General features: G+C 44.8%; 1 protein-coding gene across 1 annotated transcript in view; it reads right to left on the reverse strand.

The window, feature by feature from the left end:
• The window catches only part of tmem231 (transmembrane protein 231), a 47,845-nt gene extending 21,334 nt beyond the window's left edge, over window positions 1–26,511 (reverse strand). The window contains exons 1-3 of the mRNA XM_059993099.1: window positions 26,284–26,511; window positions 7,387–7,553; window positions 5,418–5,546 (exon numbers count right to left, since the gene is read on the reverse strand). Of these exons, the coding sequence (XP_059849082.1) occupies window positions 5,418–5,546; window positions 7,387–7,553; window positions 26,284–26,422 (435 nt within the window). The 5' untranslated portion in view covers window positions 26,423–26,511. The remainder of the gene's footprint in view (window positions 1–5,417; window positions 5,547–7,386; window positions 7,554–26,283) is intronic.
• Between the last annotated feature and the right edge of the window lie 384 nt (window positions 26,512–26,895).

Consider the following 26,895-nt stretch of genomic DNA (forward strand, 5'->3'; position numbering starts at 1 on the left):
TGCCCAATTGGCATGGGGTAAAGAGTGGCAATAAAGGGAACCTTTTCTGAGTGGCTGCCAGTCACTAGTGGTGTTCCACAGGGATCTCAGTTGGGACTGCTTCTTTTTAATTTATTTGTCAATAATTTGGATGATGGAATAGATGGCTTTGTGGCTCAGTTTTCAGATATGTAGATAGATGGAGGGGCAGGTAGTGCTGAGGAAGCAGGGATCTACATAAGAACTTAAGCAAATTAGAAGAATGTGCAAAGAAGTGGCAGATGGAATACTGTGTCAGGGTGTGTATAATCATTCACTTTGGTGGAAGAATTAAAAAGGTAGACCATTTTCTAAATTGAGAGAAAATTCAAAAATCCATGGTGCAAAGGAACTTTGGAGCCCTCATGCAGGATTCCCTAAAGGGTAATTTGTAGGTTGAGTCAGTTGTGAGGAGGCAAATGCAATGTTTGCAAGAGGACTAGAATTTAAAAGATGTAATGTTGAAGCTTTATAAAGTACTGAGAAAGCCTTGTTTGGAGTTTTGGGCCCCTTATCTAAGAAATAATATGCCGACATTGGAGAGGGTTCAGAGAACGCTTACAAGAATGATTCTGGGTTACCATATGAGGACCAATTGATTGTTTGGGGCCTGTATTCATTGGAATTCAGAAACATAAGGTGGGATCTCATTGAAATCTATCAAATGTTGAAAGGCCTTGATAGAGTGGATGCGGACAGGATGTTTCCTATGGTGGGAGAGTCTAGGATCGGAGGCACAGCCTCAGAAAAAAGGAACATACATTTAGAATGGAGATGAGGAGGAATTTCTTTCGACGGAGAGTGGTGAATCTGTGGAATTCATTGTCTATGGAAGCCAAGATCATTTAACATATTTAAGGCAGAGGTTGATAGGTTCATGATTAGTCAGGGCATAAAGGCTTACAGGAAGGCGGCAGGAAATTGGGGCTGAGAGGGAAATAGATCAGCCATGATGAATTGGCAGAGCAGTGTTGATGTGCCAAATGGCCTAATTCTGCTCCTAAATCCTATGGTCTTATGGTCACCACAAATTCCCTTTATTCTCGGAGTATTGAATTCTAGGAGAGTTAAATTTATTTCCTTCTCTCTGAAAGAGAGCATTATATAACAATTCAACATAGATTTTCCAGGTATGTGAACTGTCTAATTATAAAGGGTTCCATGAATGAACAGAAATCAAGCTGACAGCATCAGACTGAATCCTGAGATCTTGTACAATCATATTTAACAGTTTATGAGTACTTGAAGAATTATAACCAGCAAGGTTACGGTCTAAAAGCAAGGAAAGCTAAGGTCAGCTTTAGCTAACACGAACATGATGAGCTGAATGGTTTGTTTCATACCATCAGTTTCTGAACATACACTTTATTCACATTCATACTGAGAAAATCACGACGATTCCTGATTGATACTTAGGTAGGACTCGCAACACATTTTTCGTGTGACAATTCACTGAGCCTCCATCATTTAGATGATTAAAATGATTTATGGGTTATTTTTCTTTCTTCCACGAGGCATACAATATAACAGCAGGGAGGTTGTACTAAGGATTCACACAACTGTAGTTAGGCCACAGCTGAAGTACTGTATACAGTTCATCACATTACAGAAAATATGACACAGAGATTGGAAAACAGAGCAATGAAAGAACACAACATAAATTACAGTTGTTTTTCTTGGAGAAGGCAAATTTTCACCAGTTGGGTATGAAACTCACCACCCAAATGTTAGCCCTGACAGAAACTCTCATCATGTTCAAAAATTACTTGGATATGCACATGAAAATCTATGACTTGCAGGGCTACGGATCTTGTTATGGAAGCTGGGATTAAGTCGGTAGCCCTTTTGAAATAAGCATTGGTACGATAGGCTAAGTATCTTCAAAAAGTGTCACCACATATTTTTTAATTGAATCTTCATTAAAGGGTGGCTTCTTATAACAGCTATTATTTCACCAATCCCTCTTGATTTTTTTGAGAACTACCCAAAAGAGCACAGTGAGAATCATCCTGTCACCTGCAGCCACATCATATATTGCATTGCTAAGTCTCTGCCAAAATTACAAATTCCCCAAGCAATGGGCAGAATCATCTGACCCATCTCTCGCTGCCATTCCTTGCTGCATTCCTTAGTGTCTGATTTCTTCTTGATCACTGTCACTATGTTTGGCTGTTCTTGGAGCTTATTATCCTCCCACCTATCTCACCTGTTTCTGCAGAAGGCTCTAAAAACTAATATTTTAAATAAGGAAATTACAGATATATTAAACATTTACTTCACACAGAGAGTGAAGGAACATTATGGCATTTATACAGAATAAAATGATAAAGAAACTAACATTACTAAGCATGATAAATCAAAAGGAACAGATCATTTTCACTCCAAGGCATTAAAGGAAATAACAGAGGTTAATGCAAATACACTAGGTTTCCATGATTCAGAAATTTTTCCTTTAGAATTGCTTTACTACTTAAGAAAGGCGAGAGAGGAGATAAAGACACCTATAAATCAATTAGGCAAGATTTAATGAGTAGAGTATGAACCAAAGATAAGAGCGACTGAATGCTCAAGTTCCATCTAACTTGAATGATTCAGGCTGATTTGTAAAGATAGGTCATACTATAAATGTTGACTTAGTGTTAACTTGATGACTCAGGTAATGGTCAGGAAAAGTCTGTGTTTGTCACTTATATGAACATTTAGAAAACATTTCATAAAGACTTGCATAAGGAATTACTGCCTAAAATCAAAGTACAATTGATGACTAATTATGTACATGATCAGAGTTTGATAGAGCAGCAGGAAATTCAAAACATGGAAAATATCAGAATCAGGTTTAATATCACTGGCATGTGTCGTGAAATTTGTTGTTCTGAAGCAGCAGTACTTTGCAATACATAATAACAAAAAAACTATAAACTATGTTAAGTATATATAAAAATAAATTAAATAAGTTGTGCTAAAAGAGAGGGGAAAATAGTGAGGTAGTGTTGATGGATTTATTGTCCATTCAAAAATATGATGGCAGAGAAGAAGCTGTGCTTGAAATGTTGAGAACATGTCCTCAGGCTCCTGTTTCACTTCCTTGATGGTAGCAATGAGAAGAGGGCATTCCTCGGTGATGGGGATTCTTAATTATGGGTGTCACCTTCTTAAGGCATCATCTTTGGAAGGTATCCTCAATGCTGGGGAGGCTAATGCCCATATTTGGACCTGGCTGAGTTTACAACTTTCTTCAGCTTTTTCCAATCCTGCACAATGGCCCCTCCATACCAGACGGTGATGCATACCAGACAGTTAGAATGCTCTCCATGATACATCTATAGAAATTTGCAAGAGTCTTTGGTGATATTCCAAGTCTCCTCAAACTCCTAATGAAATTTAGCTGCTATTGTGCCTTCTTTGTAATTGCATTAATATATTAAACTTGACAAATTTTTAGAGATGTTGACACCCAGAAAATTGAAACTGCTCACCCTTTCCAGTGCTGATCCCTCAATGAGGACTGGTGTGTCAACTTCCCTTCTTAAAGTCCACAATCAATTCCTTGGTCAGAGTGCCATTGAGTGCAAGGTTATTATTACTGCAACACCACTCAACCAGCTGATCTATCTCACTCCTGTACGCCAGTCAGGTACTCCATGTTTAAATCATTTAAGCTCACTGGCCATATACAGAAAACAAATAAAGGCTAATTTAAGATTTGCCTTAATATTTGGATAACTAGAAAACTAAGAAACTGGCCTCAAGATGGAGGTAATCGTTCAAACATGAAAATAAGATGCACTATTACATGTACAGAAGGATAGAAATATTGAACTCTTCTGCAAATGGCAGTCAAAATTATGTTAATATTAAGTCCAAGATTTCTGATATCTGAAAGAATTAAAGAATGTGAGCAAAGGGATACACAGCTGGCCCTCCTTATCCGCGAATCCTGCACGTGCGAATCAAGAAAACCCGGAAGTGCCCTTCCAGCACTTGTTGCTCGAGCATGTACAGACTTTCTTTTTTTCTTGCCATTGTTCCCTAAGCAATGCAGTATAACAACTATTTTACTTAGCATTTACATTGTATTAGGTACTATAAGTAATCTAGAGATGATTATACAGGAGGATGTACGTGGGTTATCTTGATCGGGATCGAAAATGCGTGGGTTATCTTGATTGGGAATCAAAAAAAATCAGAAGTTCTGTTAGTCAGTAAATTGGAACAGATACATCCGGTATTATTTAGCATCAGTTAGTCAAGCGTTTGTCTTAGTATATAGTATATATTTTACCTTTCTATGCATATAAAACACTTAAGAACATATGTTTCAATGCTGGGCTCGGGAACTTCTTCCCAAGTTCGATCCGGTGACAGACCGCTATTGAGTGCGCTCTCCACCATGCCGGATTGATGTGAGGATCAAAAACCCAAAACCCCAAAACACAATAATTAAACCATTGCATTGCTTAGTAATGATTGTAGCTTTCTTTGGGGCAGAGCCTTTCTCACTTTATCCATTAAAATTGTTCCTAAAAGTGTGAGGCGACTGTAGCCTAACGCTTTTCCAATGACTGATGGCATTTCACCTCTTTCCAAACACTTTATTATTTCCACTTTATTTTCAATTGCGATCGCTTCCCGTCAATGGAACAGAAACACTGTGGGCCGCAGGTCCCGAGCTCCACCGGCTCCCGAGGTCTGCTGGGTCCTAAGGACCACCACACTGAATTGCCCGGGTCCTAAAGTCCACTGCACTGAGCCAGGTTAAATGGGACAAGTGGCGACTGTGCTGGGTTTGGGCATATGATCCTCCACAATATTCCGCATGGAAATTTAAACTGGAGGTGGCAATGCTTTTTTTTACAAGGTTGAGTTGCGAGCTCGACATCAATCTGGAACGGATAGTACAGGAGTCACTGGATCAACATCAAACCGGCACAGGAGCAGTCTGTCATTGGATCAAACTCAGGAAACTCCGTTCTCGAGCCCAGCACTGATCTCACTGCGCCACCAGCTGACCAGAACGAGGGGAGGGGTGAATCTTGCTAAGAAAAATTTAAGCCAAATACAAAGTTACACACTCAACATAGTGTCAACGGCAACGACTTAAAATGGCAGACAGCGTCATGATCCAACTTAAAATGGCAGACAGCGTTGTCCTTCCTCAGTTCATAAGTAAGAGTATGTCCGTAAGTCGGATGTTCGTAACTCAGGGACTACCTATATATCACTAAAAACATTTCACACCAGGATAGCTAACAATATAATTTCTGAACAGAATGCATATATACTCAGATTAGATAAAAATGGAATGGATTATTTTCACAGAATGAGATTTGATAAATATAAGTCAGCCTTTATAAAGTGGACTTCAATGTAAGAGAAATGGAACTATAATGAACACTTACAAAAAGTTGGTATGAAAAGGTCAAAAGAAGTTGTACACTGTACACATGCTCTGATGATTGCAGTGGAAGCTCTAGGCGGAAATTCAGAAGGTCCATCTTCCCATCTTGATTTATGTCTTCTTCTAAAGCCTACAAAAATGTCATGTTAAATGACTTAAAATTTATTTTACTATGTTTTTGAGTATGCAGAAGCAAATAAAATATCAGTCTAAAACAGTATAACATAGCATTATAGAACAGATCTGTACAGCACAGAAATGGTCCCTTCAGCCCATAATATCTGTGTCAAACATGATTCCAAATTAAACTAGCTCCAGTCAAGACAGCACCAAGCAGTGGTCTCCATCTAGATTGCAGTTTGGATTTAATTGTTTTTAAGTTCATTGTGATGGCTTTGGGGACAGAGAGGGGAAATTGAGGTCAGATTAGAGTTTGTGGACATGGATGTGGAAGAGTTAGAGGTAAGGCCTCTGCTCCGCTCTCGAAATCCAGTGACATAGGTAGGTGATGAACGATTCCAAAATCCAGGCCTCTGCTCTGCTCAAAAGCCAGTGACTTGGACAGGTGATGAAAGAAATACGTGGATGTCAAGCTGTCCCAGGTTGGTAGGTCCCAGGATCAAAAGTCCGTGCATGCAGGGGGCACAAGGACAGGTCAGTCAGTGAGCCAATCAGAGTCCTGTCATTGGCTAGTCTGGGGGTTGATACCAAAGACAGAAACCTGAAGATCAATTGGAAATCGAGAAATTTAAGCCTGACGCCGAAGCCTTGAGACTGGAGACTTATCCTGTAGTTGAAGGACTATCCCTGTGTATGGGTGGGTGTGAAGGATGAAAAGGGCAAATTTTGCTGTTCTTTTGCTGTGTTCTGTGCTGTTCTGCTGAGCAATGTGGAAATGTTACATTGGCACTGGAATGTGTGGTGACACTTACAGACTACCCCCAGCACATCATTAATGCAAACAACACATTTTGCTATTTGTTTCCATGTATACATGATAAATACATCTGAAACTAATTCCCTTGTGTCTCCACATGATCCATGCATGAGTCCAACAGCCTCTTAAATGCAACTATTGTATCTGCATCCACTACTCTCCTTGGCAGCCCATTCCAGGCTCCTACCATGCTCTGTGTAAAAAAACTCACTCCGCACATCTCCTTTGAACTAGCCTCTAATACTTGAGAAAAGCTCACACTTTTCTCAAGTATTATACTATGAGAAAATACTACCATGAGAAAAGCCACACTTCAATAAAAAAGCTAAAACATAAACAAAAATACAAATTGCACAATGTCTTACATTTTCATGATGGCCCTTTATTCACCTGGTACATGGCTTACACATTTATGCACAGTGATATGTTGCATGTCATTGAAGAATCACTTGATTAATTGTTTAATTGTGGCCCATACCAATGAAATATAATTTTGCCCTACTTAAAGGAAAGCTGCAAGCAGGTTGCCACTGTAAGCCAATTCACATAGGTCTCCTTTTTACAAGTTTACTGCCCATTTTTGCTTCAGGCAAGCCTTTATATATGAACAGGCTTTGGGGCGACCAGCTGGGATGAATCTATCAACTGCCGTGGGGCGACAGGCATCTTCAGTCACCTAGGAACTCGGATGGTAGCCACGTTTCTGACTTGCATACTGCTCATTACAAACAATTCACAGGATCTTGGAAGGGAGGACATGTACAGGGTTTTGTTGCTGTTTCCTGTATTCCTCTTGAATTTGTGGACAACAAAAATCATGTCCATTGTTTTTCGAAATAAACTGAATCCATACTTCAGTAAACACTTCCATAGCCACTAGGAAATGATGGGGAATAGTACTTCTGTGGTAACCATGATTAGATCTGTTTCTGTTCTTGTGATTATGGTGTCTTTGAGATCACGTGGAATGCCTTTCCTCTTTCCAGTGGATCTGCTTAGATTAATGACATAAATATCACATTGAATGACTTACTGTCACTAATGGAACTCGAAGATGGTCCCCTTGTAGATTATTGAAATTCTCAAATGTACTCCATGCCACAAAGTCACCACTTGTACTGGTTGCAGCAATCATTAAAACTTGGTACTGGAACTTAACATTTGGCTGCTCTTCGTATGTGTTTACCTTTAACCAAAACCCTGCAGGAACAAAATCAGGTTTAATCAATGGCATGTACATACCAAACACTAAGTTAAACTAAATTTAAAATTTTACAAACATCCCATCAAGCTCCAATGTGTACCTTAATTACATATCACAATATTTATTACAACTACAACAGTCTCAGAAAATCATGAAGCAAAAAATTGTTAACTAAATAAAGCAGAATGCCTAAGAAATAATACCTAGAGAGCCTAGCAGCAAAGAAGCAATAACTTGGCACACAAATAAAGAACTAGCAAGCAGACTCAGATATACGATCAAATAGAAAGGAAAAGCAAATCGAAATTGTTCACTGTCATTTCTGAAAATACTTCAGATTCCAGATTCATTTATCGTATTCCATCAAAGCGTACATTGAAATGCTTTGTTTGAGTTAACAACCATCAAACACACAAGTGTTACCACACACCCTGGTTCCAAGAATTTTTCGCCCAAGAAATTGAAGTATAACTTGTTATACAAGTTTGTGAAATAACAAACCACAGGTTGTAGTGATGTGCTACACACAGCGCTGAAATAACGGCATGCAGTCGTTAAGTCGTTAACTTCGCGATGCTGGCATTTAAATCTCCAGCGCCCGCCCTCTCCAGGCGGAAATGACGTCAGAGGTGCATTACCATAGTCTCCATAGTTACCATTACCATAGTTACTATTTGTGAGCCAGTTCGCCTGCGCAGAAAGTGGGTCGCCACATAACCCCACCCCAGAACCGGCGATACACCCCCCAATGTCCACAGTCTGGATCAGCCTCTGTTTGGGAGGTCTGCCTCTGCGTCACGGTGCCTGAACCTCGACCAGCTGTGCCGTCCACATGGGCTGGTTTGAGTCGGTCCACTGTGAAAACCTCCTCTTTCCCCCCAATGTCCAGAACATACGTGGACCCGTTGTTGATCACCTTGAATGGCCCCTCGTCCGGCCGCTGTAGCAGTGCCCGGTGTCCGCCCCTTCGTACAAACACAAACTTACAGTTCTGCAGGTCTTTGTGTACGTGGGTCGGGGTCCGTCCATGCTGTGAAGTTGGTACAGGGGCCAGGTTGCCGAGCCTTTCGCATAGTCTGTCCAGGACTGCTGCGGGTTCTTCCTCTTGCCCCCTTGGGGCTGGTATGAACTCTCCCGGGATGGCCAGGGACACGCCGTACACCAACTCGACCGACGAGGCGTGCAGATCCTCATTGGGCGCTGTACGAATTCCAAGCAGGACCCAGGGAAGCTCATCCACCCAGTTAGGTCCTCTCAGGCGGGCCATGAGAGCCGACTTCAAGTGATGGTGGAAGAGTTCCTCTAGTCCGTTCGACTGTGGGTGGTAGGCAGTAGTGTGGTGCAGCTGTGTCCCCAAAAGGCTGGCCATAGCTGACCACAGGCTGGAGGTGAACTGGGCGCCTCTGTCGGAGGTAATGTGGGCCGGTACCCCGAAGCGTGCTACCCAGGTTGCGATCAGTGCTCGGGCACAGGAATTGGCAGATGTGTCGGTGAGCGGGACCGCCTCTGGCCATCTCGTGAACCGGTCTACCATCGTTAGGAGGTACCGTGCTCCTTGGGACACTGGTAGGGGGCCCACAATATCCACATGAATGTGGTCGAACCTCCGGTGGGTGGGTTTGAACTGCTGCGGTGGGGCTTTAGTGTGCCGCTGCACCTTGGCTGTTCGGCACTGCACACACGTTCTGGCCCATTCACTGACCTGCTTGCGAAGTCCGTGCCACGCGAACTTGCTGAAGGCCAGCCGGACAGTTGTCCTGATAGATGGGTGTGCCAAACCGTGTATGGATTCAAAAACTCACCGCTTCAGGCTGCCGGGACGATGGGGCGAGGTTGGCTGGTAGCCACGTTGCACAGGAGGGTCCTATCACCTGGGCCTACGAGAAAGTCCTGCAGCTGCAAACCTGAGACTGCGGTCCTGTAGCTGGGCATCTTGTCGTCTGCCTGCTGCGCCTCCGCCAGTGCTTCATAGTCCACCCCCAGGGACAGGGCCTGGACAGCTGGTCTGGAGAGTGCATCCGCCACGACGTTGTCCTTTCCCGAGACATGCTGGATGTCCGTCGTGTACTCGGAGATGTAGGACAGATGTCGCTGCTGGCGAGCCGACCAGGGATCGGACACCTTCGTGAATGCGAAGGTCAACGGTTTGTGGTCCGTGCATGCAGCGAATGGCCTGCCTTCTAAGAAGTACCTGAAATGCCGGATTGCTAGATACAGTGCCAACAGCTCCCGGTCGAAAGCACTGTACTTGAGTTCGGGTGGTCGTAGGTGCTTGCTGAAGAATACCAGGGGTTGCCAGCGCCCCTCGATGAGCTGCCCCAGCACCCCACCAACTGCTGTGTCAGATGCGTCCACCGTGAGGGCGGTCGGAACGTCCATTCTGGGGTGCACCAGCATCGTGGCATCTGCCAAGGCTTCCTTGGCTTTAACGAAAGCGGCTGAGGCCTCCTCGTCCCAAGTAATGTCCTTGCCTTTACCCGACATCAGGGTGTACAAAGGGCGCATGATACAGGCTGCTGAGGGGAGGAAACGGTGGTAGAAGTTCACCATACCAATGAACTCCTGCAGGCCTTTGACTGTGTTGGGCCAGGTAAAGTGGAGGATCGTGTCTACCTTGGCTGGCAGAGTTGTTGCCCCATCTTTGGTAATCCTGTGGCCCAGGAAGTCGATGGTATCGAGACGGAACTGGCATTTGGCCGGGTTGATCGTGAGGCCGAAATCACTCAGGCGGGAGTAGAGCTGGTGGAGGTGGGACAGATACTCCTTACGACAACTGCTGGCTATAAGGATGTCGTCCAAATAGATGAACGCAAAGTCCAGGTCGCGTCCCACTGCATCCATTAGCCACTGGAACGTCTGTACAGCATTCTTCAGGCCGAACGGCATTCGGAGGAACTCGAGCAGGCCGAACGGGGTGATGAGTGCTGTTTTGGGGATGTCTTCAGAGTGCATCGGGATTTGATGGTATCCCCAGATGAGGTCTACTTTGGAAAAGATTCTTGTCCCATGCAGGTTTGCTGCAAAGTCCTGTATGTGCGGCATGGGGTAGTGGTCTGGAATGGTAGCCTCGTTCAGTCTGCGGTAGTCGCCGCATGGTCTCCAATCCCTGGCTGCTTTGGGCACCATGTGCAGGGGGGGAGACCCATGGGCTGTCGGACCTCCATATGATCCCCAATTCCTCCATCCTCTTGAACTCCTCCTTCGCCAGGCGAAACTTCTCCGGGGGCAGCCTTCATGCACGGGCGTGGAGGGGTGGTCCCTGGGTCGGAATGTGATGCTGTACCCCGTGTCTGGGCATAGCTGCTGTGAACTGCGGTGCCAGAATCAATGGAAAGTCCACCAGGATTCTGGTGAATTCGTTGTCCGACAGCGTAATGGAGTCCAGGTGTGGGGCTGGCAACTTGGCTTCACCCAGGGAGAATGTCTGGAAAGTCTCGGCATGTACCAGTCTTTTCCCTTGCAAGTCAACCAGCAGGCTGTGAGCTCGCAAGAAGTCCGGCCCCAGGAGTGGTTGGGCCACCACGGCCAGTGTGAAGTCCCACGTGAACCAGCTAGCGCCAAACTGCAGCTGCACTGTGCGGGTGCCGTAGGTCCGTATCGTGCTGCTGTTTGCAGCCCTCAGGGTGGGTCCTAGCTTCCTGTTGCGGGTGTCGTACCCCGTTGGGGGCAAGATGCTGATCTCCACTCCGGTGTCGACCAAGAAGCGGCGTCCCGACTGTTTGTCCCAGACGTACAAGAAGCTGTCCTGGTGGCCAGCCGCCATAGTCATCAGCGGCAGCTGGCCCTTGCAGGATCAGCAACAACGGCAGGCTTTTGTGCCCCACCGCTGGTGGTAGAAACACCACTGTCCACTGGCCTCCTCACTCCTGCCTCTGTGTTGTGTGCGCCCCCTGCCGGGCCTGGTCTGGTCTGCTGTTGAGAGCGTTGCCTGGTAATCTGACAGACGGACGCCACGCTCTCCCTCTTGGCTTTCCACAGCACGTCTGCCCGGGCCGCCACCTTCAGGGGGTCGCTGAAATCTGCATCGGCCAGCAGCAGATGTATGTCCTCGGGCAGTTGTTCTAGGAACGCTTGCTAGAACATGAGACAGGGCTTGAGTCTGTCAGCCAGGGACAGCATCTCGTTCATCAATGCTGATGACAGTCTGTCTCCCAAACCGTCCAGGTGAAGCAGGCGGGCACCCCGCTCACGCCGTGAGAGGCCAAAGGTCCCAATGAGCAGCACCTTGAATGCTTCATATTTGCCTTCTGCCGGGGGCGACTGTATGAAATCCGCAACCTGGGCGGCCGTCTCCTGGTCAAGGGCACTCACCACGTGGTAGTAACACGTGGAATCAGAGGATATCTGCCAAATCTGGAACTGGGCTTCTGCTTGGCTAAACCACACGCATGGTTGCAGCTTCCAGAAAGTCAGCAGTTTTAGTGAAACTGCGTGAACAGATGAAGAGTCAGTCATCTTTGGTCCAAATCCCATTTGGACCATCGGGGTCATCAATGTAGCGATGTGCTGCACACAGCGCTGAAATAACGACACGCAGTCGATAAGTCGTTTTGAGATTAGTTTATTCAAACTTCACGGTGCTGGCATTTAAATCCCTAGCACCCGCCCTCTCCGGGCGGAAATGACATCAGAGGTGCATTATCAAAGTCTCCCCCCGCGCGCTGTCTATTTGTGAGCCGGTTCGCCTGCGCAGAAAGTGGGTCACCACAAGGTAACCTTATATAATTCACTTTACTTACTAGAAAACAAATTTGCTTGGAAAACTAAGTAACCTTTTCCACAGAGACATACTTGGCCCGTCGAATCTGCTCCACCATTTCATCAGAAGCTGATCCAATCTCCTCTTTAGTCCCATTCCCCCACCTTCTCACCATAACCTTTGATGCTCTGACTACTCAGATACCTATCAATCTCTGCCTTAAATCTCTGCCTCACCCAATGACTTGACTTCCACTGCCGCCATGGCAACAAATTCCATAGGTTCACCATCCTCTGGCTAAAAAATTTTTTTCACATCTCTGTTCTGAATGGGCGCCCTGCAATCCTCAAGTCATGTCCTCTTGTACTAGACTCCCCCACCATTGGAAACAACTTTGCCACATCCACTCTGTCCATGCCTTTCAACATTCGAAATGTTTCTAAGAGGTCCCCCCTCGTTCTTCTAAACTCCAAAGAGTACAGTCCAAGAGCGGTTAAACAGTCCTCATATGTTAACCCTCTCATTCCCGGAATCATTCTAGTGAATCTCTGAACCCTCTCCAATGTCAGCACATCCTTTCTTAAATAAGGATCCCAAAACTGCACACAGTATTCCAAGAGAGTATTCCACAGTATTCCAGTGCCTTATACAGCCTCAACATCACATCCCTGCTCCTATACTCTATTCCTCTAGAAATGAATGCCAACATTGCATTCACCTTCTTCACCACCGACTCAACCTGGAGGTTAACTTTAAGGGTATCCTGCACGAGGACTCCCAAGTCCTGTTGCATCTCAGAACTTTGAATTCTCTCCCCATTTAAATAATAGCCTGCCCGTTTATTTCTTCTACGAAAGTGCATGACTGTACACTTTCCGACATTGTAATTCATTTGCCACTTCTTTGTCCATTCCCCCAATCTATCCAAGTCTCTCTGCAAACTCTGTTTCCTCAGCACTACCACCTATCTTTGTATCATCAGCAAACTTAGCCACAAAGCCATAATCCAAATCATTGATATACAACGTAAAAAGAAGCGGCCCCAACACGGACCCCTGTGGAACACCACTGATAACTGGCAGCCAACCAGAATGGGATCCCTTTATTCCCACTCTCTGTTTACTGCCAATCAACCAACGCTCTATCCACGTATGTAACTTCCCTGTAATTCCATGGGCTCTTATCTTGTTTAGCAGCCTCATGTGCGGCACCTTGTCAAAGGCCTTCTGAAAATCCAAATACACAACATCCACTGCATCTCTCTTGTCTAGCCTACTTGTAATTTCCTCAAAAAATTGCACTAGGTTTGTCAAGCAGGATTTTCCTTTAAGGAAACCAAGCTCAGTTCTGTCTATCTTGTCATATGCCTCCAGGTACTTCGTAACCTCATCCTTGACAATCGACTCCAACAACTTCCCAACCACTGATGTCAAGGTAACAGGTCTATAATTTCCTTTTTGCTTCCTTGCCCCTTTCTTAAATAGCGGAGTGACATTTGCAATCTTCCAGTCCTCCAGAAGCAGGCCAGAATCTATCAACTTTTGAAAGATCATTGCTAATGCCGCTGCAATCTCCACTGCTACCTCCTTCAGAACACGATGGTGCATTCCATCTGGTCCAGGAGATTTATCTACCCTCAGACTATTCAGCTTCCTGAGTACTTTCTCTGTCGTAATTGTGACTGCACATATTTCTCTTCCCTGACACCCTTGAATGTCCAGTACATTGTTGATGTCTTCCTCAGTGAAGACTGATGCAAAATACTCATTCAGTTCCTCCACCATCTCCTTATCTCCCATTACAATTTCTCCAGCATCATTTTCTATCAGTCCTATATCTACTCTCACCTGTCTTTTACTTTTTATATACTTGAAAAAGCTTTTAGTATCCTCTTTGATATTATTTGCTAGCTTCCTTTCATAGTTCATCTTTTCCCTCTTAATAACCTTTTTAGTTTCCTTTTGTAAGCTTTTAAAAACTTCCCAATCCTCTGTCTTCCCACTAATTTTTGCTTCCTTGTATGTCCTCTGCTTTGCTTTTAATTTGGCTTTGACCTCGTCAGCCACAGTTGCATCCTTTCCCCATTTGAAAATTTCTTCTTCTTTGGAATATATCTGTCTTGCACCTTCCTCACTTCTCGCATAAACTCCAGCCACTGCTGCTCTGCCGTCCTTCCCACTAGTGCCCCTTTCCAGTCAACCTTGGCCAGTTCCTCTCTCATCCCATTGTAATTTCCTTTACTCCACTGAAATACCGACACATCGGATTTCGGCTTCTCTTTCTCAAATTTCACAGTGAACTCAATCATGTTGTGATCACTGCCTCCTAAGGGTTCCTTCATTTCCATCTCTCTAATCACCTCTGGTTCATTACACAATACCCAATCCAGTACAGCCAATCCCCTAGTGGGCTCAACAATAAGCTGTTCTAAAAAGCCATCTCGTAGACATTGTACAAATTTTGTCTCGAGATCCAGTGCCAACCTGATTTTCCCAATCGACTCACATGTTAAAATCCCCTACAATTATCATAACACTGCCCTTCTGGCAAGCCTTTTCGATTTCCTGTTGTAATTTGTAGTCCACCTCACTGCAGCTGTTTGGAGGCCTGTAGATAACTGCCATCAGGGTCCTTTTACCCTTGCGATTTTTTAGCTCAACCTATAAAGATTCTGTACCTTCTGATCCTATGTCAACTCTTTCTAATGATTTAATATCATTTCTTACCATTAAAGCCACGTCACCCCCTCTACCTACCCGCCTCCCGAAACACTGTGTATCCTTGGACGTTCAGCTCCCAAAGACATGCATTCTTTAGCCAGGTCTCAGTGATGGTCACAATATCATACCTGCCAATCTGTAACTGTGGTACAAATTGACTCACATTATTTTGTATACTACGTGTATTCAAATATAACACCTTCAGTCCAGTATTCACCCTTACTGATTTTGTCCACCTTTTATACTGCAACTCATCACATTGACAACAACTTTGCCCTATCATCAGCCTCTTCCTGATAGCAGTCTCACTACACACTACCTCATCCTCAGTCCTATCACTCCACTTCCCATCCCTCTGCCAAATTAGTTTAAACCCTCCCCAACAGCTCAAGCAAACCTGCCCACTAGGATATCGATCTCCCTCGGGTTGAGGTATAATATGTCCATTTTGTACAGCCCATACCTTCCCCTGAAGAGATCTTAATGATCCACAAATTTTAAACCCTGCTCTCTGCAGTTCCTCAACTGTGCATTCAAAGGTTCAAAGATTCATTTTTTTGACAAAATATGCATGTACAATACAACGCTGATATTTGTCTACTCCAGATAGCCATTAAATACAGAAAGACCATGAAAGAAAAGACATCAACTCCCCCCAACCGGCAAGAAAAAGAAAAGAAACAAAACTCACAGACCCCAAAATCACCCCCTTGCCTGCAGCAAAAACACACAGCCACAATAACAATCAGCCACTCCTTACACATAACAATTCTGACCCCCTCACTCACAGCAACAGTAGCATCAAATCCCCAACTCCTTGCACACAAAATATTAATGGAAAACACACCCTCCATAAGAAAGAAACCAACATTAAACTGAAGGAAACCAATGTAAAGTACAATCCAACAATCATATAAAACTCAGAACATGGGAAATGTCTTTTTGTTTGCATACAAGGAGAGCAGCTGCACGAATTCAGTCCTTCCATAAAGAGTGACTGACGACCTGGATCCAAACGCCACCGATCCGGCTGCTACTGGAAGCCATCGCTGACCCCTCTGCTTCAATCTTCCTTGCCGCTTCGAGATGGAATAGTCTATGACCCAGCGCCTCATCTATGGTATTTTCCACAAGTCAGCTTCTGTTCCTGGACTTTTTTAGCCCATCTCTGATCTCCACAAGGCAGCTCTCTAGACACAGCATAGCATTAGATCCTTCAATCGAGATCCAAACTGTATGTCACAGCCTCCAACAGTTTCCGTAACACAATCAAGACAAATAAAAAAACAAGCAGCAGACGTAGAAAAAGTGAAATAATTGGAAAGATTTGCTATCCGAAAGATGTTGCTCCAGTAATCATTGCTCACTGGCACTATGTTGACTGTATCATATTGCCAAATTAGATTAGATCAGATTCAACTTTATTGTCATTGTGCCGAGTACAGATACAAAGCCAAATGAAATGCAGTTAGCATCTAACCAGAAATGCAAAAGACTAGTGTTATTTACAAAATAACTGCAAATAAAAATTAAGTGCTACAGCACACAAATATAAAAGTTCTGAGACAGTACAATATGGGTGCAATACTGCTTAGCGCTGTGATGTGAGGTTCAGTAGGGTCACAGCCTCTTCCTGTGCCTGCTGGTGCAGGAGCGGAAGCTCCTGTAGCGCCTATTGGATGGGATCGCTTTTTGCCCTGCCCAGGCAGCATTTATGGTAGATGTTCTCAATGGTGAGCAATTGGGTGCCGATAATACGCAAATAATCCAATTCTTACCCTCACTGGTGCATGGCCATTAGCACTCCTGTTTTGGAATGGCGATATGTGTCTAGAGATCACTATTCCCTAGCTTTCATGAACTTCTCCAGACAGATGTACTTTAATGATCCCGAGGGAAATTGGGTTTTGTTACAGTCGCACCAACCAAGAATAGTGTAGAAATATAGCAATATAAAACCATAAATAATTAAGTTATTCCAAGCGGAAATAAGTCCAGGACCAGCTATCGGCTCAGGGTGTCTGACACTTTGAGGGAGGAGTTGTAAAGTTTGATGGCCACAGGCAGGGATGACTTCCTATGATGCTCAGTGTTGCACCTCGGTGGAATGAGTCTCCGGCTGAATGTACTCTTGTGCCTAACCAGTACATTATGGAGTGGATGGGAGACATTGTCCAAGATGGCATGCAACTTAGACAACATCCTCTTTTCAGACACCACCATCAGAGAGTCCATTTCCACCCCCACAACATCACTGGCCTTATGAATGAGTTTGTTGATTCTGTTGGTGTCTGCTACCCCCAGCCTACTGCCCCAGCACACAACAGCAAACATGATAGCACTGGCCACCACAGACTCATAGAACATCCTCAGCATCGTCTGGCAGACGTTAAAGGACCTCAGTCTCCTCAGGAAGTAGAGATGGCTCTGACCCTTCTTGTAGACAGCCTCAGTGTTCTTTGACCAGTCCAGTTTATTGTCCATTCGTATCCCCAGGTATTTGTAATCCTCCACTATGTCCACACTGATCCTTTGGATGGAAACAGGGGTCACCAGTGCCTTAGCCCTCCTCAGGTCCACCACCATTTCCTTAGTCTTTTTCACATTAAGCTGCAGATGATTCTGCTCACACCACGTAGCCCTGTACTCCACCTCATCTCCCGTGCTGATGCATCCAACTATGGCAGAGTCATCAGAAAACTTCTGAAGATGGCAAGACTCCATGCAGTAGTTGAAGTCCGAGGTGTAGATGGTGAAGAGAAAGGGAGACAGGACAGTCCCCTGTGGAGCCTCAGTGCTGCTGACCACTCTGTCTGAGACACAGCATTGCAAGCGCACACACCGTGGTCTGCCAGTCAGGTAATCAATAATCCATGACACCAGGAAAGCATCCACCTGCATCACTGTCAGCTTCTCACCCAGCAGAGCAGGGCGGGTGGTGTTGAACGCACTGAAGAAGTCAAAAAACATGACCCTCACAGTGCTCACCGGCTTGTCCAGGTGGGCGTAGGCACGGTTCAGCAGGTAGACGATGGCATTCTCAACTCCTAGTCGGGGCTGGTAGGCGAACTGGAGGGGGTCTAAGTGTGGCCTAACCATAGGCCGGAGCTGCTCAAGAACAAGTCTCTCCAGGGTCTTCATGATGTGGGAGGTCAATGCCACCAGTCTGTAGTTATTGGAGCCACTGGGGCACAGCATCTTTGGTACAGGGACGAGGCAGGACGTCTTCCCCAGCACAGGAACCCTCTGGAGACTCAGGCTCAGGTTGAAGACATTACAAAGTACTCCACACAGCTTTAAGAAGGGCACAGGCTTTGAGCACCCTGGGGCTGACACCATCCGGGCCTGCAGCCTTGCTTGGGTGGAGACGTTTCTGTTGTTGTTCTCATGTTGCTCTGCTGGAGTTTCCACTCAAGCTTCCTCCTATACCTGTCGTTAGCCTCCCTGATCTTGGCTTTCAGGTCCCTCTGTATTGTCCTCAGCTCCTCCCTATTTCCATCTTTAAAAGCCCTCTTTTTTCAGGATGTCCTTAATGTCCTTTGTTACCCATGGTTTGTTATTTGAATGACAAAGGACATACTAAACACAGATGGGAAATACTAATTTAAGACCACAACCACCTCCACATAGAGACCATATTGACCCCCAAGAGCCTTTATTCTCTCCCTAGTTACCCCTTTGCTCTTAATACACTTGTAGATTCTCAGAGTTCTCCTTTATCTCACCTTCCAAAGCTATCTTATGACCCCTTTTGCCTTGCTTATTTCCCTCTTAAGTGTTCTCTACGTTCATAGAAACATAGAAAACCTACAGCACAATACAGGCCCTTCATCTCACAATGCTGTGTTGAACATGTACCTACTTTACAAATTACCTACAGTTACCCATAGCCCTCTATTTTTCTAAGCTCCATGTACCTATCCAGGAGTCTCTTAAAAGACCCGATTCTATCTGCCTCCGCCACCATCACTAGCAGCCCATTCCACGCACTCATCACTCTCTGCATAAAAAAACTTAGCCGTGACAGCTCCTCTGTACCTGCTTCCAAGCACCTTAAAACTGTACCTTCTCGTGTTAGCCATTTCATCCCTAGGAAAAAGCCTCTGACTATACACATAATGGATGCCTCTCATTATCTTATACACCTCTGTCAGGTCACCTCTCATCCTCAGTCACTCAAAGGAGAAAAGGCCGAGTTCATTCAGCCTATTCTCATAAGGCATGTTCCCCAATCCAGACAACATCCTTGTAAACGCAAACACGAGGAAATCTGCAGATGCTGGAAATTCAAGCAACACAGACAAAATGCTGGTGACACACAGCAGGCCAGACAGCATCTATAGGAAAAAGTACGGTCGACGTTTCAGGCCGAGACCCTTCGTCAGGACTAACTGAAAGAAAAGTTAGTAAGAGATATTAAAGTGGGAGGGCAAGGGGTAAATCTGAAATGATAGGAAAAGACAGGAGGGAGAAGGATAAAGCTAAGAGCTGGAAAGTTGATTGGCAAAATGGATACACAGCTGGAGAAGGGAAAGGATCATGGGACAGGAGGCCTAGGAAGAAAGAAAGGGGGAGGGGAGCACCAGAGGGAGATGGAGAACAGGCAAGGAGTGATTGTGAGAGGGACAGAGAGAGAAAAAGGGGGAATAATAAATAAATAAATAGATAAATAAGGGATGGGGTAAAAAGGGGAGGAGGGGCATTAATGGAAGTTAGAGAAATCAATGTTCATGCCATCAGGTTCGAGGTTACCTAGACAGAATATTAGGTGTTGTTCCTCCAACCTTGACAGTAGAGGAGGCCATGGATAGACATATCAGAATGGGAATGGGACGTGGAATTAAAATGTGTGGCCACTGGGAAATCCTGCTTTCTCTGGCAGACAGAGTATACATGTTCAGCGAAACGGTCTCCCCATCTGCGTAGGGTTTCACCAATATACTGAAGGCCGCACCGGGAGCACCGGACGCAGTATATCACATCAGCCGACTCACAGGTGAAGTGTCGCCTCACCTGGAAGGACCGTCTGGGGCCCTGAATGGTGGTGAGGGAGGAAGTGTAAGGGCAGGTGTAGCACTTGTTCCACTTACAAGGATAAGTGTCAGGAGGGAGATCGATGTGAAGGGATTGGGAGGAACGAATGGTCAAGGGAGTTGCATAGGGAGCGATCCCTGTGGAAAGTAGAAGGGGGGAGGAGAGAAAGATGTACTTGGTAGTGGGATCCCGTTAGAAGTGGCAGAAGTTACGGACAATTATATGTTGCACCCGAAGGCTGGTGGGGTGGTAGGTGAGGACAAGGGGAACCCTATCCTGAATGGGGTGGCGGGAGGATGGGGTGAGGGCAGATGTGTGTGAAATGGGAGAGATGTGTTTGAGAGCAGAGTTGATGGTGGAGGAAGGAAAGCACCATTCTTTAAAAAAGGAAGACAACTCCTTTGTCCTGGAATGAAAAACCTCATCCTGAGAGCAGATGCAGCAGAGATGGAGGAATTGCAAGAACAGGATGGCATTTTTGCAAGAGACAGGGTGGGAAGAGGAATAGTCCAGGTAGCTGTGAGAGTCTGTAGGCTTACAGTAGATATCAGTAGATAAGCCGTCTCCAGAGATGGAGACAGAAAGATCAAGGGGAGGGAGGTGTCGGAACTGGACCAGGTAAATTTGAGGGCATCCTTGTAAATCTCCTCTGCACCCTTTCTACAGTTTCCACATCCTTCCTGTAATGAGGTGACCGGATATGAGCATAGTACTCCAAGCGGGGTCCGACCAGGGTCCTATATAGTTGTAACATTACCTCGCAGCTCTTACACGATTGATAAAGGCCAACGCATCATTTGCCTTCCTTTCCACAGTCAACCTGTGCAGCAGCTTTGAGTGTCCTAAGGACTCGGACCCCAAGATCCCTCTGATCCTCCACACTGCCAAGAGTCTTAACATTAATACTATATCTGCCATCATATTTGACTTACCAAAATGAACCACCTCACACTTATTTGGGTTGAACTCCATCTGCCACTTCTCAGCTCACTTTTGCATCCTATCGATATTCTGCTGTAACCTGTGACAGTCCTCCACACTATCCACAACACCCCCAACCTTTATGTCATCAGCAAATTTACTAACCCATCTCTTCACTTCCTCATCCAGGTCATTTATAAAAGTCATGAAGAGAACGGGTCCCAGAACAAATCCCTGAGGCACACCACTAGTCACCAATCTCCATGCAGAATATGACTCGCCTACAACTACTCTGTGCCTTCCATGGGCAAGCCAATTTTGGATCCACAAAGCAATGTCCCCTTGGATCCCATGCCTCCTTACTTTCTCAATAAGCCTTTCATGGGGTAACTTATCAAATGCCTTGTTGAAATCCATATACACTACATCTACTACTCTACCTTCAATGTGTTTAGTCATATCCTCAAAAATTCAATCAGGCTCATAAGGCATGACCTACCTTTGACAAATCCATGCTGACTATTCCTAATCATATTATGCCTCTCCAAATGTTCATACATCCTGCCTCTCAGGATCTTTTCCATCAACTTACCAACCACTGAAGTAAGACTCATTGGTCTATAATTTCATGAGCTGTCTCTACTCCCTTTCTTAAATAAGGGAACAACATCTGCAATCCTCCAGAACCTCTCCCATCCCCATTGATGATGCAAAGATCATTGCCAAAGGCTCAGCAATCTCCTCCCTCACCTCCACAGTGGCCTGGGGTACATCTCATCCAGTCACGGTGACTTATCCAACTTGACGCTTTCCAAAAGCTCCAGCACATCCTCTTTCTTAATGTCTATATGCTCAAGCTGTTCAGTCTAATGAAGCAAAGTATTCATTAAGTAACTCTGCTATCTCCTCCGGTTCCATACACACTTTTCCACTGTCACACTTATAGTCATACTTATAGAATGCCTTGGGGGTTTCCTTAATCCTGCTCACCATGGCCTTCTCATGGCCCCTTCTGGCTCTCCTAATTTCTTTCTTATGCTCCTTCCTGCTAGCCTTATAATCTTCTAGATCTCTATCATCACCTAGTTTTTTGAATCTTTCATAAGCTTTTCTTTGCTTCTTGACGAGATTTTCAACAGCCTTTGTACAACACAGTTCCTGTATCCTACCATCTTTTCCCTGTCTCATTGGAACGTACCTATGCAGAATACCACGCAAATATCCCCTGAACGTTTGCCACATTTTTGCTGTACATTTCCCTGAAAACATCTGTTCCCAATTTATGCTTCCAAGTTTCTGCCTGATTGTTTAAATGGAGTAAGTAGAAATATAAAACTGACTCCTAACTTGTCTGTTCCTATGCCTCTCCAGTGCTATGGTAAAGGAGATAGAATTATGATCATTATCTCCAAAATGCTCTCCCACTGAGAGACCTGACACCTGATCAGGTTCATTTCCCAATACCAGATCAGGTACAGCCTTTCCTCTTGTCAGCTTATCTACATATTAAGTCAGGAAATCTTCCTGAACACACCTAACAAACTCCACCCCATCCCTTGCTCTAGGGAGATGCCAATCAATATTTGGGAAATTAAAATCTCCCATCACAACAACCCTGTTATTATTACATTGATCCAGAATCTGTCTCCCTATCTGCTCTTCGATGTCCCTGTTTCTATTGGGTGGTCTATAAAAAACACCCAGTAGAGTTATTGACCCCTTCTTGTTTCTAACTTCATCCCACAGAGACTCAGTAGACAATCCCTCCATGACTTCCTGCTTTTCTGCAGCCATGACACTATCTCTTGGAGATAGTACTGATCCACACTCTAAGCTCATCTGCTTTGTTCATGATACTCCTTGCATTAAAATACACAAGCCTATCCTCCCTCTCACACTGTCTACAAGCTTTCTCTATTTGTGAGCCAACCACCTCTTTCTCTGTCTCTTCAGTTCGCTTCCCAACCCCAACAAATTCTAGTTTAAACCCTCTCCAATAGCCTTATCCAACATCCTTGCCACAATATTGGTCCCCTTCGGATTCAAGTGCGACCCGTCCTTTTTGTACAGGTCATGCCTGCCCCAAAAAAGGTCCCAATGATCCAGAAATCTGAATCCCTGCCCCCTGCTCCAATCCCTTAGCCACGCATTTATCCCCCACCTCATTCTACTCCTATACTCACTGTCGCATGGCACAGGCAGTAATCCCAAGATGACCTTTGAGGTCCTGCTTCTCAACTTCTTTCCTAACTCCCCGTAGTCTGTTTTCAGGACCTCCTCCCCTTTCCTACCTACATCATTGGTACCAATATGTACCACGACCTCTGCCTGTTCACCTTCCCACTTCCAACATGGACGCGATCAGAAACATCCTGGACCCTGGCACCTGGGAGGCAAACTGTCATCCGTATTTTTTTCTTGCGTCCACAGAATTGCCTGTCTGACCCCCAACTATAGAGTCCCCTATTACTGCTGTCTTTTTCCCTTCCCTACCCATCTGAGCCACAGGGCCAGACTCTGTGCCAGAGGCGTGGCCAATGTTGCTTCCTTCAGGTAGGTCGGTCCCCCCAATAGTACTCAAACAGGAGTACTTATTGTTAAGGGGGTCAGTCACAGGGGAACTCTCTGGTATCTGACTCTTGCCCTTCCCTCTCCTGACAGTTCCCCACTTAACTGTCTCCTAAGACCCCCGTGTGACTACTTGCCTATAGCTCCTCTCTATCACCTCCTCACTTTCCCTGACCAGATGAAGGTCATCAAGCTGCACCTCCAGTTCCCTAACCCGGTCCCTAAGGAGCTGCAGCTTGACACACCTGGTGCAGATGTGGCTGTCTGGGAGGCTGGGACATCCCAGACATCCCACATCTGACACCCAGAACAGAACACCAGCCTCACAGAGTTACCTCCTGTTTCGCTTCTTCACAAGTAACTTACCCTTTATTGCTGACATCCTGTTAAGCCAAAGCCCTCCCACTCCAACTCCCTCTACTCCGACGCCCACTCCTCCGCTCTATAAAGCTGTCTTCTTTTTAAACTCTTCATGCTGGTCTAACTCGCTGATGTCCATGCACTTGCGCAGTCGTGCCTCAATCAAACCGCTGAAGAAAAAACTGTGTCCTTTTAAATCCTTCCGACTGGTCTAACTTGGGGACTCCATGCGCTCGTGCAGACGTCCCTTGATTCCTACATATCTACACCTCAAGGGATTCATTTCACCCTAGCTGGCAATCATTGGCTTTCTCTCTCTAACCTCCCCCCTTCCCAATCCAGGACATATGCCAGAAGCAGTACATTTACAGAGCACTCAGCATTGACCAGGACTCCTTCCATCCATCCCACAATCTTTTTGACCTCCTACCTTCAGGCAGAAGCTAATGCAAAATAAGAACAAGGACTGTTGGGCTGGATAACAGCTTCTTCCTCCAGGCTGTGAGACTTCTGAACACCCTGCTACCACCCAAAAAACATTAGAGTGACAGTAACATTATACTGTGGTAAATTTAATTATATGTCGTACATGCATTTTATGTCAACTAGTACATCTACAAAATTTATTAGCTGTTAATATCATTGTTATGATTATTTATGTGCTGTATATGACATATGTATTGTGGTTTTACACCTTGGTCCCAGAGGAACATTGTTTTATTTAGTTGTATGCATGTGTGTGGTTGAATGCATATAAACTTGAACTTTACCTGATGTATGTCTCGTTTTCTGGGATCAAAAGCCTCAACATCTCTTATGAACCAGAGTTCTTTAATCCTCCCAGCCATGCTAAAATAAATTTCCCTTGGTCAATTTAGGAATTTAAATTCTGCACCAGTCCCATCTTTTTCCATAACAATTTTAAAACTAATTGAATTATGGAGGATGGTAGGTATATGGAATGGGCTGCCGGGGAAGCTGTAGAGAAGGGTACAATTATAACATTTAAAAGACATAAAGGTAGATACACGGATTTTAAAAGTTTAAAGGGAGATGGCTAGCTTGAACAGACACCTTGTTCAGTATGGACAAGTTGGGCCATAGGGCATATATCAATGCTGTAGAACAGTTATTCTTACAACTCCATGATCTCTTGACACATTGGTTTCTCTAATTCCTGCTGACTTTTGGGAACCTGTTGTACAACCCCATCAAAGTGATCCCTCTTTTATTTCTGAGTTACTCCAATATAGCTTCATGTGATGATTTACTAGGAATACCTTCTCTAAGAATGGCCATATTTTCCCTAATCAGAAATGCAACTCCTCCTTCTCTCTAATCTTCACCTCTACTAGGCCTGTAACATTTGTACTGAAGAACAGAGCTGCCAGCCCTATCCATCCTTGAATTATGTTTCTGTTCTAGCAATAATATCATAGTCCTACATAGCTATTCATGCTTTGAGTTCATCCACCAGAGCTGTCAGGCTTCTTGCATTAAATAAATACAGATTTGTCTATCAGAACTTCTTTGATCCCTGTCCTGCCTACTGAATTTGCTCGCTTTAGCTACACTTACCTCAGCTTTTCCATTCTGCCCCACTTTGGGTCCCACCCCCCTTGCCAGAATAGTAACCCTCTTGAGTAACACTGCAAATCACCCTGCCACAATATTAGTCCTCCTCCAGCTGAAATCCAAATCATTCCTCCAAATAGGCTACAACCTCCCCCAGAAGAGATCTCAGTGATCCAAGAACCTGAATTTCTCCCTCCTGCTCCAGTTCTTCAGCCACACGTTCATTTGCCCCATCCTCTTCTCTCATCACATTTTCTATCAATATGTACAATTACTTCTGGCTGTTGCTCTCCCTGGAGAATGTTCAACAATCACTGGACATCTTTGACCCTAACACCTGGGAGGAAACTTATCATTCATAAGTTTCATTTGCAGCTACAGAATCACCTGACCATCGAACCTCCTATTTCCACAGCTCTCAACTCCACCCTCACTCTTATGTTCAAAGTAAGTCGTGGAAATCAGACAGAAGTAGTGCACAGACAAACGGGCCTACAAAGGTGGTCGTTTCCAATTTACTTCAGTAAAATTACTAGGTTACTGAAGCTCCTATATAGAATTCCACTTTTCACAATTGAACTAGTTCTGATATCTTGGTCAGGTTCTTTTCAAAGGAGTGAGACAACTGCTGGGCCACAATGAAACAAGCATACAATTAATTCTGATTGTCGTACTGTCCATCTTCATGTATAAAATACGGGGATTTCAAGGCCTTCTATTGTACTTCCTTGCTTGGACCAATAATAGTGAACGTAAAATGAATTAATAGTCGGAACAATTTTCATTTATAACATTTTGCTATTCGCCCTTATGCTCATTAGACATGAGCAAAAACGGCATATCACTCACCGTGACTCCTGTAGGCAACCAAAAGTGGGGATATGTACGTAAGCGCCAAAACTATCAATAAAAACAGCGTTGCTTTAGTGAAAATGCTTGTCCTGTACCGGATTAGCGAGGGGTGCGAAAAGACTTCATAAATGGCCATCTTTTACGAGGGTTTTCAATAAAGGTTTTTTTTAAGATTGGTGTGTGCGGGTTACCATAGCTTCCCTGGGCAACCGATGCCGGCGGGAGCGGGAGGTGGGATTATTATGATTGACAACAATAATGACCAACAACAGAGCGTGACTCCTCCGTCATCACGACCATCCAATCAGGTCATGGGAAAGGCGGGTAAAGTTGTGTAGCGCTCTGTTCCATTTGTGTGCTTTTGATGTTACTGGGTATCATTAAAGTTCGTTAATGTCATATTTATTTGAGGGAAGAAATTTTGTTCATAAATTTTAGATGTTGTATTAGTTAATCCGGTGGCAATAAGGAAACGTTTCACGAGCCATATACAATGGAGGGTACTAGTTGAGCATTGTTAATTTGTCCTTATAGTGCTCTCGTACAATTTTGGAAGTTCAGCAAGAGTCAACTAGACATAGGATTATTGTCTCTCTGATGGCCAAAGAG

This window comes from Hypanus sabinus, chromosome 17 (genome assembly GCF_030144855.1).
Source record: "Hypanus sabinus isolate sHypSab1 chromosome 17, sHypSab1.hap1, whole genome shotgun sequence".
Taxonomy (NCBI): Eukaryota; Metazoa; Chordata; class Chondrichthyes; order Myliobatiformes; family Dasyatidae; genus Hypanus; species Hypanus sabinus.